At 48.0% G+C, this 17568-nt stretch overlaps 1 protein-coding gene across 2 annotated transcripts in view; it reads right to left on the bottom strand.

Annotated features, from left to right (window-relative positions):
* Nucleotides 1-17568, bottom strand: part of MAN2B1 (mannosidase alpha class 2B member 1) — a 240577-nt gene that overhangs the window by 173748 nt on the left and 49261 nt on the right. For both annotated transcript variants that reach the window (XM_085600697.1, XM_085600696.1), the window contains exons 12-13: nucleotides 6766-6873; nucleotides 5882-5998 (exon numbers count right to left, since the gene is read on the bottom strand). In XM_085600697.1, the coding sequence (XP_085456823.1) occupies nucleotides 5882-5998; nucleotides 6766-6873 (225 nt within the window). The remainder of the gene's footprint in view (nucleotides 1-5881; nucleotides 5999-6765; nucleotides 6874-17568) is intronic.

Raw genomic sequence — 17568 nt, 5'->3', positions numbered from 1 at the left:
ACATCACAATATAAAGGGTGTTAGCATGTAGAAATCAGGTCTACTGGCTTTGGCAGGGTGTCACCACATTAATAACAATAACCAAGTTATACTTTATCAATGTAACATTATTGGAATTAATGGGAAGGATATCAGTTCTGAAAAACATTCTTATAGGTGTAAATATTACACAGTTTGTCACCAATATTGTTATAAAAACATGGTCTAAATAAAAACATGGGTCAGAGTCTTTTGCCAACATTAGATTGCCACTGCACTCATGGGACCAACCACAAGAGGTCCCCACACGCCAGAGCCTCTGTACAAAAGTAGAGGCTCCAAGGGTGCTTAAAACAATGGAGAACAGTTGCCTTGGTCAGGGATTCAATTCCCTGGGAGAGGTAGGGCCAAGTTTTATTGAACACCTGGGGGACAACTGCGACCTCTGTAGCACCTCCACATGACTTCTGAAATATGTTGGTGGTGTCCCTACCCAGTTTGGGGCACCACAAAAGCAAAGGACTATGCAAATAAAGCTCTGCGTGGCATTAAAGGGTGATCATTGCCAGAGTATCACAATATTTTATTAGCTGCCCGGTTCACTGGGATTTTCTGGTAAGGTAGACTCGCGCTCTAATTTTCTTTTGTTTCTCATTTATGGTGGATGCCCCGGTTCCAACTTATGGCTGCCACCTGTTAATTAGTATGCCCTCCGTGCCTGGAGGTGGCAGGCGGGTGGGGGTAGCACGTTAGTCCCCTCGCTATGGGGTCATGGTCTGGTGGAAGTAACCAAACCCGGTAGTGGAGTCAGTGGCTGGCGATTTTCTACCACAAACCCAGCCCAATGGACCATCATTGGAAATCATGCTTCCCAAGATGAAATGGGGCAATTTCATAGACTCCCATAATGTCTGTCTCTTTCAAGAGACCTGGTCCACGTCTCCAATCCATTGTTGTGGGTTTACTTCCTTTAACGTAAATGCAGTCCTGAGTGGAAGGGGCACACCTTCCGGTGGGGTGGGGATCTGGGTCAAAACACCTCTATAGTGTAAAATAAAGGAATTTGTTTTTTTTATTGATTTTCCTGATGTGATGACAGTTGTGCTAGCATTGCCCTCGGGTATGGTTTTTAAAATGTTTAACGTCTACAACAGAGTAGGCAACACATTTGCAGAGTCAGTGGTTCTAAAGACCCTTGAGGTGGGGATTACTGAGCATAAGGGGTGACAGACGATTTTCACACAACTGATAACCACCCTGATCTGACAGCAGACTTTAATAATTAGAGGGGTATTCCACAGTTTGATTGGTCATATGTAAGATGGATCCCCAAAGCAGGACAGGTATTGGCTCAAACTCTTAATTAATTTTGATCTTAGAGCCGCAAATGGTAGGACGTCATCCAATTCCTAGGGAAGAATGACATAATAGACCTGGGTACCAGAGTATGATCGAATATCTTTTTGGCAGATGTGAAGCTATGACCTGCTGTATTAGATATGAAGTAGTGGACAGACAAGAGAGCGACCATAATTCACCGGTCTTATCTGACAACTTTAGGTTAAAACCCGCTTTGTTAGGCTTCTGCGTGGCCTCTCCACAACCAACAATCAGAAAAATACCTCATGGAAATGGGTTGGAAAAAACCCTAGCTCTAGATGCAGTTGCTGCTAGAGTAGGAAACAAAGTAGGTCATCTAGGATCCCTTCCAAAGGGTTTAAGGAGTGTGGTATTGAGGGTGATCCACACCCAACTCTTTGCACAGATTAGGGATTTGTTAGGTAAAAAATCCGAAGAAGGGTTGAGTATTCCAAAGACAAATTCTTGGTTTAATAGCAATTGCAGGTCAGCAAAGAGTGAGCTCCTATGGCAGTCAAATCCAACATACACCCTAATATTAATAATTGTAGGGCTAGGTATGGGCAGAGTATGTCCAGGGCCAAGCTGGAGTGGGAAGATTCATTATGGTGGACCCTTCACGAAGCCTTGACCTCTAAAGACAGCCATACTTTTTGGTGTATGGCATCAACATGTATAAATTGTCCCCAAACAGTGATGGGCTTTTGCGTACAACCTGATGACTGGGTAATCCACTTCAGCAAGTTGTACGCAAATGAGGGGTGCCATAGAGGAGGATGATGATGATGATAAAATAATTAAACGTTTCGCTGCCCAAAAGGACTTACATACTCTTGCCTTTACCCTTAATGAGACCCTGACTGCCATGAATTCTTGTATTCCAGCTCGCGCCCCGGGACTGGACAGGATCCCAAACCACCGGTATAAAACGAACACAGAGGTGAGGGGACCATATATAGCCCTCTTATCCAATGCCATCTTGTTGGGTCTTGAGATCCCATCCTCATGGAAGCTAGCTGAGATCCGGCCAATATACAAGAGGGGCCAGGCAAATCCAGGAAACCATCGCCCCATTTGTCTAATTGACTCTGTACAAAAAAAGGTTTTGTAAACAAGTGCGGACTCACCTGAAGAACTGGATGACAGAGGAGAGTATTTGATCTGACCTACAGGCAGGTTTTAGAAGAAATGTCAGTACATTAGATCTGGTCTTCAGTTTTCTTGTATACACTGGTGCGAGGTGCTATTCAATGGGGGAGGGAGGGGAGGGGGAAGGTGTACGTCGCTTTTGTTGACTTGCGTACAGCATTTTATCTTGTTCCAAGAGAGAAGTACTGGAAAATATGGGTATCCACTCCTCTTTTTTGAAGATCTTGGAGAGGCTCCATGCGGGAAACCAGGCACAGGTCAGATGCGAAGCGGATAGGGTCACCCCAGATCAGAATGAAACCTTGAGGAAGGGTCAGCAGAAGAGAACAAAGTGTTTGCAACATGGTCAGCAGTTGATGCTGGGAAACAGACGGACAGGAAATGGTAGTGCCTTCCCTCTAGCTGACCCTCAACCCCCACATACCGCCCCTGGGGATCTACACAGGAGGCAGATACAACCAACGGGAAACCCCTGTGTAGAAAGATGACAACTACATGGGAGATCCCCGGGAAAACCCGGCATGGAAAACTATCATATTTGAGCGACCTAGAAAGGGACAGTGTGTGCCCACCAGGTGATTTCCTGAAGCATGAGAACTGCCGGTTGTAATCGCTTCACGTACCTCAGAACGATCAATGATTAAAAGCGATCTAGGGGGCCATAAACGTTCCAGGATAGGACCTTAACTGGCATCAACAGGACAGGGGGGGGGGGGGGGGAAATAAAATCAGGCCGCCGCCCCCCCCCCCGCCCCCAGCAGCCCCTCCACAGATGGACACCCATGGGTCCGGTGGGACTGAATCTCAAGAGGGACGCCCAGGGCGGCATACCAGAGGGTGAATGTTTGGTGTGCGAGTAAAGCATCAAAGACGTGTGTGGTCAAACTTTAAAAAAAAAAAAAACACACACACACCACTAGTGGTGAGCAGAACTCGTGGAGTTACCTGAAAACTCTGCGAAATTCAGGAGTTCCGTTATTAGGTGGAAAATCGGCACATCACTCAGCTCGTGCTGGTTTTTAATGCCGGGAACTCGTTCCACACTTAAAAATCAGAGCAGCAGCACCACACGGTATGCCAGAGGGCACTGCATCTCGAGTTGGTTTTGATGCCGCTGAGTAGATTTCCTACTTCAGCACCAGCTTTCTCACCAGGAATAGTTGCAATCACCAGCAACCGCCTGCTTTAGGACAACTTCAGTGGGTGCCCTCCTAGCACCCATATATTGCTGTATGGGACGCTAATCTTCGCTTGCAAACTTACCGTTGGTGAGCAGCGTGCGAGCGAAAAAAAAAAAAAAGGAAAAGAAAAGAAGAACTCCACACGGATGTTTGGCTGAATTTGTCTGGAACTCCGCTTTACTCCAAAACTCCACCAACCCCATACTTCCACCCCTGAAGCATCTGTCACCTTAACCCAATACATAACAGCAATCAAACAGGGCCTAGGGCTACCAAAAACCTCCTAATGGCCCCATCTTAAAGGAATCCAGTGTCTGACAGCAAGCATCAATATATCATACCCATGTGCCGTAACAAAACCTGAAATCAATACAGTAAAAAAACAGGTACAGAGCAGAAGGCTAGATTATTCATGTTACAGTTCCTCGCCCAGTCACTGGACCAGCAATACTCAGTTTTATGTTTGGAGGTTTATGGAGGGCATGTCTGGGCCCCCATCCCGGGACCGGAAGAGGTCTGTAATGCCCTAGAGCAGGTCGCCAGGGCCAACGGGCCAATCTGTTCGGTTGGGGCTTGGCGAGTCGTTCCACTCATGAGCAGGAACGTGTCTTCCGGGAGCAAGTCCACTTCCTCCTGGAGGAAGAAGGGGGGGGGGGGGGGGGGCTCTCTAAAACTATCCTCTCAAGACCTCCAGGCTGTCGAAGTGAATGCTGCTCCATCGCCAACTCCAAAGCCTGCTCCGGGGTATCAAAGAAATAGGTACAGGAGTTAAATATCATTTTCAGTCTTGCTGGGAAAAGGAGCATGTACTACAACTTGAGAGCCCAGAGATTCTGGTTCACACCTTCAAAAGAGCATCTACACTGCTGGACTGCTTGGGTAGAATGTGGAAAGACCATAATACCCATATTCTGAAAGCTTAGGTCTTGGGGAATCCAGGCCTCACGGTGGATAATGTCCTGGTCTCGCTGGTTGAGGATACATGCTATTACTGGTCAGATGGGGGGGGGGGGGGGGGGGTTACAGGCCAGAGACTAGTGCACCTTCTCCACCACAAACCACTGGGACAGTCTGTCAGCAGGGATCCATTACCTCAGCCAGTCCTCCAGCAGCCGGTCTGTGCCATATGTCTCCACTCCTTCAGGAAAGCCAAAAAAACAGAGGTTGTTGCTCTGCAACAAGTGCTCTATATCCTTGGCTCACTCTTCAAGTGATGCCATGGTGAAAATGAGTTTGGAGACCTGGAGCTCGAGAGTGGCTACCTCATCCTCTATTGAGGATACTCTAATCTCAGCCTTCGTCACCCGGCCAGTGAGATTTCAAATGGTCCTGATGCAGCAGGTACTCCCCCACCCAGACCTCACCCACTTTAGTTTTAGCCCCCTCTCTCGAGTCTGGGATCCCCTTAAGGATGACAGCAAGGTCTGCTTGCATGGCGAGGCGAACACAAAGGGTGGGGCCCTCCAGTAGCTCCTTGGGCACCAGAGGCAGGGTTGCTATACTGGTAGATTTGAGACGTGCCAGCACTGGTGGGGCGAGGCTCATCCCGCCCCAGCTTAGACTGGACGTTCATGGGTGTATCAGGGGTCAGCTCACATCACATCCCGTAGCCCACTTACCCTGGTGGGGCAGCAGGAGCAGCCAGATCAGCTGAGAATCTGCAGGAGTGTCAGATCAAGCGGTCAGAATAATAGCACAGAGGCTAGGCAGTATGCCCTTTGCAAATGGAGCACCATCCAACTCGTTGGTAGGCAGGGCCTCGGCAGAGGGCAAGCATCACCAAGGCAGGTGCCAAGCCCAACCAGAACACCAGTCCAAAGGAGGGAGAGGAGGCCCCAGCAGTGCAGCCTCACATGGGACTGCACCAGTCCCCCAAGAGCAGGCACATCCCCTTCAGGTACTTAATACGCAGTCCCAGCAACGGTCCAGTAGTTAGGGGGGCGAGGTGTACCCAGATAGTCGAGCACGACAATTCACATGCTTTCAATTATTCCACTTACTAGTGGATGTGTGACATAACACTTAATATACATTTCTTTTTATTTTGAGCATTAACCATAGGAGCAATCAGCAGGACCACATTGCCATTAAGAATACTTCCCAAACTGTGCTGTTGTAGTTGGTAAACTGGTCACTGCTTTACCGGTGTGCATAGCCAACCTCTAGTCATATGCAGCTCTGAAGTGCTTTCAGTATTACGGTTTGCAACGTACCTCGTTTGCGACCAGGCGACCTTCCGGGTTCGTGACCTGGTACACAGCTCCACTGACCGGCAAACGCACGTTCCAAGTCACTGTCCGTCCCAGCGGGTTGTAGAGGTAAACATGAAACTGAAGAAAAACATGCATAATTACTGAACACAACCATGTTTTTGCAGAGTTTGTGGCTTCCACAGTTTCACAGGTGGTAACCAGTCATGCCTTGGAGTCATATAGAGGTCTGTGAATGCCCTCATTCATCAGCAGTGCATTATGGAGCACAGTATGTAAATCGATGGGAGACAACTCTGGGAAACGATCACCTCTTTAAGAGACAAATGGGGAAACTGTGCTGAATGTATCAGCACCTGGACTCCCAAAAGCAGTAGTGCCACATGAGATTGAAATTTGGTATCAAAACTTGATGTTTTGTAGGTTTGGGCTACAGCATCTCTCTCACTTTGGCACATGCTGGGCAAGGGAGAACACTGTGCAAGTACACTAGGAGCAGAGGGGAGGAAGGGTTGCAGTGGAAGTAGTATGTGGTGCAAAAAGAAGGTATGATGGGCCTGCTGGATGGCTACAGCTCCATGGTGAAGGAGCTGAGAAGGTGGAAGCATGGAGTAGAGCTCTGGCAATTGTGGTGGAAAGTGTACTACGGTGAAGTGGATGCAAGCAGTTCCAGAAGGCTAGAAGGAGGGTCCAGGGCTGTGTAGGGTGCAGCTGCACAGGATAAGGCACAGAGGAGTTGGGTTCAGCGCAAGAGTAATGTACAGTCAGAATAAAAGCAGAGTCCCAATCGAGACAGTTATCTGTGGTGGATCCAGGTCAGAAGCAGGATGCAATGCACTGGATGCAGAGTGAAGAGTGTGGACCATGAGGTGCAGGGGACGTCTTACCATATTCAGATTTTCGGTCAGTGGACATACACTTATGTTCAGGTAATCACAGAACACAAAGTTTTCCTTGCGGCCGATTAAACTGGACAGCGAGTTGCTAATCAGCACCTGTGTAGAAACAATGGTGAGGTTAAGAAACTAGGTAAAAATGCTATAAGAGTCCCTTCATGCTGCCCTCCCCCCACAGTTTCCAAGCTCAGATTCTCCTCTATGTCAACAAGAGATTTTATGTAGCAGAGATACGTAGGACCTTACAATCATGTGGAGTGTGCACCTCAAAACACCAGGTAGGGGGAGGGTGGCGATGGGGAGGGGAGGGGAGGGGAGGGGGTACTGGCTTCTAGGCATGACATTCACAATGGCAAGGATAGCATCCATCAAAGCGGGAGGCTGTTTAAGCCTCAAGTGCCTTTGCCATGCCAGAGAGCAGAATAGGTATATCAGGTAATGTACTCAGAACTCAGGCAAGCTGCCTTCCACAGCTTGGAGGTGGACTAATTGGAAGTGATTGCACCCCCTAAAGCATGGGGACAGGAGGGTGGTGTACATCTGGGAGCCCCCTGATCTGCAATGAGTGGTGGGTATTTCCTCATAGATTTGTACCAGAGCCTGGCCAAAAGAGGCGTCTGCCTTTTATTGAAGGCCTCTCTGAGATGCTCTCTCAAGATGCCTGGATTGTGGAATGCTCAGATCTTTAATGCCCACAGGAACAGCGAATATATTTAGTTATGGGGGGTTAAAAGCAATTGAGAGGCAGACAGTCTGGGGAATCCCAGTGTGGTTCAATGAAAAACAAAAGCAAAAACACAAATAGATTAATTCTTTACCCCTTCTTAATTAGGTATACCACACCAGTGGAACAAAACGTAGTAACACGTACCTCCAGTCAATTTACAGCTCACCTAATGCAATTCAGGAAAGCTCTATAAACTCACCTGTCCAAAATCTTCCCCTCATATTTGCCTGCATCCCTTCCCTCACCTGCCTTACCCCTGTAGGATGCTCCATTTCTTGATGCTTGTTGCCATTCCATCACATTATGTATGCGTCTGCAGGTCTCTTTCCTGGCAACCGGTTATATTCAATAATGTATTTAGTTTTAAAAAACGCAATAGGCATTAAAAGGAACAAAATGTAAAAACTTCATCTACAGGTACCAATTTCCCCACCTTGTATGTTGTGGTGGAAGGAAGCAAAATGTGAATGACAACTGGAGAAAAAAAAAAAAAAAAACCAAAAAAAAAAAAAAGTTATATAACTAATAATAATAATAATAGAAAAGGGCTGACCGAAACACATACAAAAAAGGTTATATATATTATATATTTTTTTTAATTTTTTTGGGGAAAAGATGACGCTGGTAACGCAGCGTACGTTTTTTCTAGGTCCAACCTACAAAGGAATAGCTCGAAACTACATTACAAATAAACAGAACTCTGGTCTGATATGATCACCTTACAATGATTAGGAAAACTCTTACGAGTAGAGATAAATACTTGAACAGACAAGGCACCCAACTTAATTCCCAATGAGGTGGAAACATCCTATCCAGACACACATTAAGTACAGAAGAATAGGACGAGGGAAGCCAGTAGGCAGCCTCCCCTCAACGCTGGCCACAGGGGTACAGATAAAAAGAACTGTGCCTAACAACAGAATACCCTGCTACTTCTGTCAGACTTGCAAGTATTTGGCAGAGGGGAGGAAGGCACCCTCATGAACACTGGGATGTACTTGGTGTGCCTCCCTGGCATCATAGCTCAACTCCAATGTCTCAACGTCGGTTTAAACAGGGGGTACGCTTCATTGGGTATGCTCGAATGTCGAATAATTTTATGGATTATTTTCCAACCGGCGGCGCTGGAGAAACAGCACAGACATTAAACCAAAACCTGTCCTATTCTTTGGAGCACAATGGGGTTCATCGAGGGTGTACACAAGAGGGATGGCTGCCTTCTTCAGGCTGCAGAGTTTTTTTTGATTAGCAGCAGAAGACCAGTTGGAAGAGGAAAAAAAAAAAGAAAAAAAAAAAAAAAAAAAAAAAAGGAGGGGGAGAGGGGGGGGGGGGGGGGGGTGTGAGGCAGGGGTTGGCAGATTCCAGAGCCAGGTCTTAAACAGATACAGCTGCCTGTATGCATCCATCGAGAGACAAGTTACTAGTGTGGTTGTTTTAACCCTTCACCCTCGTTATTAGTACGCATTGGAGCAGTAGCGTACAGCCACAACTCCATATATTTTTATTTTTTATAACACCTATTTTTGTATTCAGCCATGCGTTGAACAAGGCATCCCCATCACTGCAATCCCAATGCCCGGGTGCAAGGCACACCTTTCATTGTGAATCACTTCCTTACTCTGAGTTGCTTCGGTACTATAAAGGGGGGGCGGGGGGAGAAGAAGATAACCCAACATCAGAGGCACGGCCACATACGCTACCTCCACTGCCTCGAGGAACATTCTGCACAGCACCCCAGACAACAGGCTGAACACCCCTAATCCAATGAAGCACAAAGCGTCCAACCAACGCCTGCCAGTCAATGCCCAACTAGCTCCCTCGCCACCTCCAAAAACACCCCTCCTGGCAAGTGTCCCTCCCAGGTCCATGCATGAGGACACGCTCCAACCCGGGCCCCTCCTGCAGTTGCAGTAGAAAACAGTACTACAAGTTCCACAACCTAAAGAAAAAAAAAAAAAAGTAGTACATTATGCGGGAGCTATGCTCCCATGCTCGGAGCTAGAGACGGACACCGGCGCAGGGCTGAAGTCCTCCAAGGCCCTCCCACAACCGGTGAAGCCCGGGACGGGGGAAGGCATAGCCGGACCCGATAGGGGCCAGAGGCAAACGTCGCCCGGAGGCGGGAAGCCCTCGCCCCCCGGTCGCAAAGCCTGCGAACAGGGGGCGGCCAGGATTGGTCACCCCAAGATAGCTCGTTATAGTTAAAGCGGACCGCGCGGTTATTAAAATACATACATTACTAAAAGCGTGCGGCAAGCTACGATGTTGTGGAACATCATTAAAAACCAGCTGAAGCAGCGCATGTCGTGCTTCCAGTAGGAGAAAGTAATTAAAGAAACTAGTGCTTCCAGCCTATATAACAAGTAGCGGGTAACAAAGAAGTAAAAGGTCCAGTCCTTATGAGCAGTAACAAATGGAGACAAGGCGGTTCCTAGGAGGGACTAACAAGCCTACTTATGAATCAGAAGCCAGTATTTATGAAGGTAGATGACATAAGCCAATGACAAATATGGGTGGAGGGTTTGAGACGCTTCAAGAACATACCCTAATACAGCCTGCCTCGCAGAGCGAGCAGCACAAGTGTGCTGCCCTTAGGCTCAATCTAAAAATCACTGGGATGGTGGCCTGCTGAGATCAGCAGACCACCATGTCCATGATTGCTTTTAAATAAAGCAATCTTTATTTTGTAAAGCAGCCCATTTTCCTTAAAAGGAAAACAAGATGCTTTACAAAAAGGAAAATGGTTCTACAAACATTCACAAAAGGGGAAGGGGTCCTTCGGGGACCCCTTCCCATTTGCGAATGGGTTACCACCTACTTGAAATAGGTTTTAAAATGCGAATTTTTTGCGGTCACAAAACATTCATACATACCGATGCAATTCGGTATTAGAAAGGGATGCCCTAAACACGCCCCTTCCTAATAATGAATCATAAACCTATTTTGCGATTCGATAATAGGTTACCGAATAGCTAAATTAGTTTTGCTACATCGGAAAAGCAATTTTTGCATTCCCAAATGGGCAGATTCTGCCCATTTGCAAACACAAAAAGGCTGGATACATCTGGCCCAAAGTGAGGTGCCCAGAATCATAGGATGTTGACCCAATTACGTCTCACTCCTGGAAGTAGACTTACTCACAAAATTCTTTGTGCGAGTTAATGTTTTTACAGCGGTAAAACCAAATTGAGGATGACGTGGTTTTACATCCATGAAAAAATTCCAGCTGTGCGTGGAAGCTAAACTTGCTAGCACAAATAGCATACTATTCAAAACATTGCAAAGTTTATTGCTGTCCCAAGGTTTAGTCCAGTTTCATGGTGACATTGTACAGCGCTACATCGCTCGTGTGGGGCTTAGTACTATTCAAATACCTAACACTATGATGTGAGTTACTATCAAGGAGGCAGCATCGCCGCAGGGAGGCTTAATCAGGGCTAGACTGGTAGGCTGCAGGCTCAGGGGCTGCTTTCGGAGGTGGGTGGGCTGCCATGACCCAATCATGCCTCTATGGCCTCATTCTAGCAGCGGCCTCCTGCAGTGTGAAGCTGGTTTAAACTTTTTGCCAGGACCTATTATTGGTTTCAGATTGGACAGTATCATCAAGTTTAGGCGAATGTTTTAGGCTCTCCCATCCCCACATCCCGGAATTCAGAAACTTGCATGCTTCAGTGTGGTGCTCGTGACTTATTCGTGCAGCATGAACGTTGGCTCGTGCCAGCAGATTCCTGGAAATGTGCTGCCCAGAGGGGGCACAGGACTGGCGATCGCCATTAGTATTCATGCCTGATCTAGTGACGCAGTAGACAATTGTTAAAGCAATCAGATTAGTGCTTGATAGCTCGCGACCCCAGAAACGACTCCACTGCATTAGCAAGAATGGCTTATAGCGAGAAAGAGGGTAAGCGACGGTAATGAATAGGAAACAGTTCCGTCTAGCCAATACCCTCGATGCGAACACACGAAGAGCTTCACAGTGCGGTAAATCAGGTTCTTACTGAGCAAAGCGCCGTGAAGAACAGCGCTATAGCTAGTGTTTGTGCTCCAGTGGGCAGGGGAATCTCCTAATCCTTTGGCAGTCACAAAATGGTAGTGTGGCCAGTGCATGGCCCATCAAGGGTGACAGATCTGACTAATGGGAGTAAAGGGGCTGCGCCATTGTAAGAAGGCTCCTGTGCAGGATTGTCGTTTACTGCCGGGGCAATTCGAATAGATACCCAAACAACGGAAAGCGCGTAACAGGCAGTAAGGTGATCTGGAGCAGATGGGGGGGGGGGGGGGGGATGGAAAGTGTGTTACTGCTAAAACGTGCAAGCGGTACGCGTGCACATCTCCTGTCCAACGCGTGCACAGGAGGGAAAGTGCATTACTGCTAAACATCTCCTGTCCAACGCGTGCACAGCTCCTGTCCCCCTTCCGAACACAAAACCGACGACAATAGATCTCCCAAAGGCGAGGAGCGCATGCGCTGCGTCGCTAGGAGAGACCTAAAAAACAAGCTACTGAATGTTGCAATAAAAATAATGCAAGTCTGCAGGATTTTTCTCATTCACATAGAGAAAGGTATAAAACAAAAAGCTGCAAATTCAGCAGTGGGAGGATAAAACTGGGAGGTTGCCACAGTGAATTCACCTAAAACAGAGTACCTATAGTTCCCTAGCACAGAGTTGTGTGCAGGACCCATGTCTCCCACGCAAATGGACATTTTAAGGATTTTGGGGGGCCTGGGCCAAATTTAATTGGGGGCCCCTGTTTGGAACAGATTTGAATTTATGATGCAGTAAGCGCTCTTTCATGCCTTCTTTGGCCAGGTCACTAACAGTGCAGACACACTTGTCCGAATTCTAAATGTGTTTGGATCTAATATTCAGAGAAAGTGATGCGTTTTATTAATATTGTAACACAGAGGCAGCTCAATAATATTACTGCAAATAATCTCTGAGACACCCTCCCATTTCTCATATGCGAGGTCCTGCTTTTATGTAAAAGAAGGAATATGCTACTTACCAGTATGCATCTGTTCTTGGCATGTAGAGCTGCAGATCTACACACTTTTGCATAGATCGCCATCTGGTGTTGGGCCCGGATGTTTGCAGTTTGTTTTTCCTCTTGGAAAGTCTTTGGAAGTCACAAGGTCGGTGACTCCTCCCTTGGTTCGTATTGCGCAAGGGCTTCGGCTCCATCCTCAGATTGTTTTTCGCCAACAGGGAAATATGGAGCGTAGTAATAACAGTGAAGAAACCCATGTGTGTTGTATCTAAATAAGATAGACTGGAACAGATACAGGTAGCCGGGGAGGCGGGTGGGCATGTGTAGATCTGCAGCTCTACATGCCAAGAACAGATGCATACTGGTAAGTAGCATATTCCGTTCGAGGCATATGAGCAGCAGATTACAAACTTTTGCATAGACTATATAGCAGTTCCCAACCCTAGTGGCGACCACCGGTATCTGTTGCAGTGGTCTGAAATAGTGTTTTTAGTACAGCCTGGCCCACACTAGCGTGTTGCTTGGTTTGCACATCTACACAGTAATGTTTAGTGAAAGTGTGCGGTGTTGACCATGTAGCTGCCTTGCAGATATCATCTAATGGGATGTTCCCTAGAAAAGCCATAGAAGCCCCTATCTTTCTTGTAGAGTGGGCTTTATGGGGAACAGGTAGCGTGCGCTTTGCTTTGTGGTAGCAAACCTGTATGCATTTTACAATCCACCTAGCTATCCCCGATTTGGAGATGGGATTGCCTTTATGTGGTGGAGAGAAGGAGACAAACAGTTGCTTTGTCTTTCTGAGAGGTTGTGTTCTCTGGATATAGTAAAGCAAGGCCCTTTTAACTTCGTGTGTGTAGAGCCCTTTCTGCAACAGTTTGAGGTTGCGAGAAAAAAAACGGTAATTCTACCGATTGGTTTAGATGAAAGGGGGAAATGACTTTGGGTAGGAATTTTGGGTTGGTACGGAGAACAACCTTGTTCGGGTGCATTTGGAGAAAAGGTTCTTGTATAGTAAGTGCTAGTATCTCACTGACCCTTCTAAGGGAAGTGATGGCTACAACGAAAGCGGTCTTCCATGTGAGAAATTGCAGTTCACATTTATGCAAAGGTTCGAAAGGAAGGCCCATTAGCCTTGTGAGAACTATATTTAAGTTCCACAAAAGGTGAGGGTGGCACTCTGGGGGGAATTATTAGTTTGAGGCCTTCCATGAAGGCTTTAATGGCAGGCACTCTGAAAAGTGATAGGTGCTGTCTGTTTTGTAGGTAAGCGGCAATTGCTGCGAGGTGTAGCCGCATGGATGTAAATGCTAGGTTACACCTTTGTAGACAGAGTAAGTAGCATATGATGTGCTGTATAGATGCGTCTAGAGGGTGGATTGTGTTGTTATGGCAATAAACAACAAATCTTTTCCACTTGGCAGCGTAGCAGGCTCTAGTGGTAGGGCATCTAGCTTCTCTGATGACGTTCATACAGTCGGGGGGGGGGGGGTTAAGGTACCCGAATTCTAGGATCTCAGGAGCCAGATCGCAAGATTGAGCTGAGCTGGGTCCGGGTGTCTGATCTCTCCATGGTTCTGGGTAAGGAGGCATGGTGAGAGGTGTAACTTTTGGTGTGGCACTACCGAGAGTTCCAGCAGCGTGGTGTACCACGGTTGTCTGGCCCATGTTGGAGCTACTAGAATTAGTGTGAGGGAGTGCTGTTGTAGCTTTCGCACCACTAATGGAATTAGTGGGAGAGGTGGAAAGGCGTACGCAAAATTGCCTGACCAGTTCATCCATATCGCATTGCCTTTGGACAATGGGTGTGGGTATCTGGCGGCGAAGCTTGGGAATTTTTTGTTTTCGTGGGTGGCGAATAGATCTATCTGTGGATGCCCCCACATCTGAAAGAATGGGTGAAGAACCTGCGGATGAAGTTCCCACTCGTGGATCTGCTGCGTCTGTCTGCTGAGCAGGTCTGCCATGGTGTTTTGGACTCCTGGGACATGCTGGGCTAGGAGAAAGATTGTGTGGAATTGCCCATCTCCATATGCTCTGTGCTAGTTGAGAGCTGTAGAGAGTGTGTGCCGCCTTGTTTTTGGATGTAGTACATGGCGGTCATGTTGTCTGTGCGGAGAAGGACTGCCTTGCCTAGAATCTGTGTGTGAAAGGATTTTATGGCTAGAAAGATTGCCAGTAACTCCAGATGATTGATGTGGAGTAACTTTTGTTGCGGCGTCCAGGTGCCCTGCACTGTGAGGTGTAGTAGATGAGCTCCCCAGCCGGAGAGCGATGCGTCTGTTGTCAGGATTATTTGTGGAACCGGGTCCAGGAACGGTCGACCTCTGGAAAGATTTGTGGTGTCCACCACTGCAGAGAGCGATGGGTGCGACCGTCTACCAACACCAGATCTGTCAGTTGCCCCTGGGCCTGGTTCCATTGGCGCGCTAAACACTCTTGGAGTGGACGCATCTGGAGTCTTGCATGAGGCACTATGAAAATGCAAGAGGCCATCATCCCTATCAGTTGCATAAACACTCTTGCTGGGAGGAAGTGTTGAAGTATGAATTTTTGACGCAAAGCCTGAATGCTTGCAATCCTGGCTGGATTGGGGTAGGCTATGGCTTTTGAGGAGTCTATGGTGGCACCGAGGTATTGCTTTATGTGGGATGGTGTTAGCTGGGACTTTTGGTGGTTCACCGTGAAGCCTAGTTGGTGAAGTAGTTGGATTGTAGTGGCGGTGTGGTGTACACATTGGTTGTAGGACGCGGCTTTTATCAGCCAGTCGCCCAGATATGAGAAGACGTGAATGTGCTGTCTTCTGAGATGTGCCGCCACTACCGCTAGGCACTTGGTGAATACCCGTGTTGCTGTTGTGACCCCGAATGGGAGCACCTTGAACTGGTAGTGTTGCCCGTCCACTACGAATCTGAGGTACTTTCTGTGGGCATGGTGTATTGGAATGTGAAAGTATGCGTCTTTCAAGTCCAGTGTGGTGAGAAAGTCGTCATGGGAGAGGAGCGGAAGTACCTGCTGAAGTGTTACCATGTGAAAATGGTCCGAATGTATGTATGTGTTTAGAGGCCGGAGATCTAGAATAGGTCGTAGAGTCTCGTCTCTTTTTGGTTTCAGAAAATATAGGGAGTAGACCCCTACATTTTGCTGATCGGGGGGGGGGGACCGGTTCTATTGCGTGCTTTTGTAGGAGGGAGATTACCTCCTGTTTTAGTAACGTGGAATGTTCTTGTGACATTGGGCGTTGCCTGGGTGGAATGTTGGGGGGGGGGGGTAGATGCGAGTTCTAGGCAGTACCTGAATAATTTGGGTCACCCATTTGTCTGATGTGATGGACTCCCAGACGTGAAGGAAATTTTGTAGTCTGCCCCCGACCGGAGTGGGATGGTCTGGATGGAGCAGGGGAAAGTCATTGGGTAGGCGGTGTGGCAGAGCGGGCGGTATTTGTTTTGCCTCTGCCTTTATTGTTATTGCCTCTATAGCCGCCTCTTTGATAACCCCTTGTGAAGGTGGACTGAGGAGGGGATTTATAGGACGTGGACGCGCTATCTGAGGAGCAACCTCTGCCCGTGCCCCGAAAGGAAGAGCGGCTAAAGGAGCACCTAGGAGGGTGTGACTGTAGGGCTCCCATAGATTTCGCCGTATCTGTGTCTTTCTTCATCTTCGAGTGCCTCATCTACCTTTGGACCGAATAAATGTTCTTGATCAAATGGATGGTTTAATATGGAGGCTTGTACCTCCGGTTTAAAGCCTGAAACTCTCAGCCAAGCGTGGCGACGGAGGAGGACACTAGTGTTAATGGCCCTAGAGGCTGTGTCTGCTGCGTCTAAGGCACAGCGTATAGAGGTATTAGCTAAGGTTTTACCCTCTTGAATTAATTCATTGGCCCTATTCTTGTATTTTTCTGGTAGATGGTGCATGATGGTTTCTAGTTCATCATAATGCGCTCTGTCGTATCTGGCCAATAGCGCTTGAGTGTTGGCGATACGCCATATATTGGCTGCCTGTGACGCAGTGCGTTTTCCTGACGCGTCCAGGAGCTTTGACTTCTTTTTCAGGCGGTGGTGCTTCGCCTGACGCCTGGGAATTTGATCTCTTCCTTGCAGTGGATACCACTAGGGAATCCAGTGGCGCTGGCCCTTTGATGTAGGCAGGATCTGTAGGGGCAGCTTTATACTTTCTCTATGGGTGGGTTTAGGACCCTATCCCTGACTGGGTCGTTAAAAACCTCTGGCGCATGTTTTATTACCCCTTTGAGCATAGGTAGTATAGCAGTAGACCTATGTGCAGTATCAAAAAGGTGTCTAGGAGGAAGTCTTACTCTACTGGGTCATTGTGTAGCTCTACCCCGTGATAATGTGCCGCCCTCTGAAGTAGGTGGTGAAAACCTAATGAGTCTTCTGGTGGAGATGGCCTGGATGGATAAAGGTCATCTTGTGGGACATCTGGAATGTCTGGATTATTATAATCATCCCATGGGTCTGGGGATCCTGTAGGGGTGGGGTCTTGTGGCACATCTGCAGGGTCGTAGTATGGGTCCCCCTGATCATCATGGTCTGGAGACTGGGTCAGAGAGCGATGAGGCAGGGGTGGAGAAGGTGGAGGGGGCGGAGGTGGAGGGGGCGGAGGAGGTGGGGGAAGGCACTCTGAAAGGGGAGGTAGCACAGTCCTTCCTCTTTGGAGGTGGAGGTGGAGCTGGTTTGTCCAAATGTCTCTTCTTAGAAGACAGTGCCAAATGTCCAGTTTTTGGATCCTTGGTAAGTGTCTTTTGCAAAGGATCCGGTGTAAATAGTTCTTGCGACACTGGTTGTTCGGTCGGCACCGAAGTTTTCCGGGCCGATGGCTTTTTCGGCTTGTCTGTGCCGTGCTTTTTTGGAACCTCCGATTTTTTGTTCGGTGCCAAGACAGGCTTCGGCGCGGGAGTGTCGGTGCTGAGGGCCTTATGATGTTTGGTCGGCACCGAGAGGCTGGGTTTCGACACCGAGGGCTTTGGTGGGGAGCTCGGTGTCGAGGTAGAGGCCGATCTCTTCTTCGGTGCCGAAGGGTGTTTTTCGGCACCGCTGGCAGGCTGGCTCGAGCCCGAG

The sequence above is a fragment of the Triturus cristatus genome, chromosome 4_2 (assembly GCF_964204655.1).
Source record: "Triturus cristatus chromosome 4_2, aTriCri1.1, whole genome shotgun sequence".
NCBI classification, from domain to species: domain Eukaryota; kingdom Metazoa; phylum Chordata; class Amphibia; order Caudata; family Salamandridae; genus Triturus; species Triturus cristatus.
Note: the sequence above shows the minus strand (reverse complement) of the source record. Positions and strands in the feature narration are given on the sequence as shown.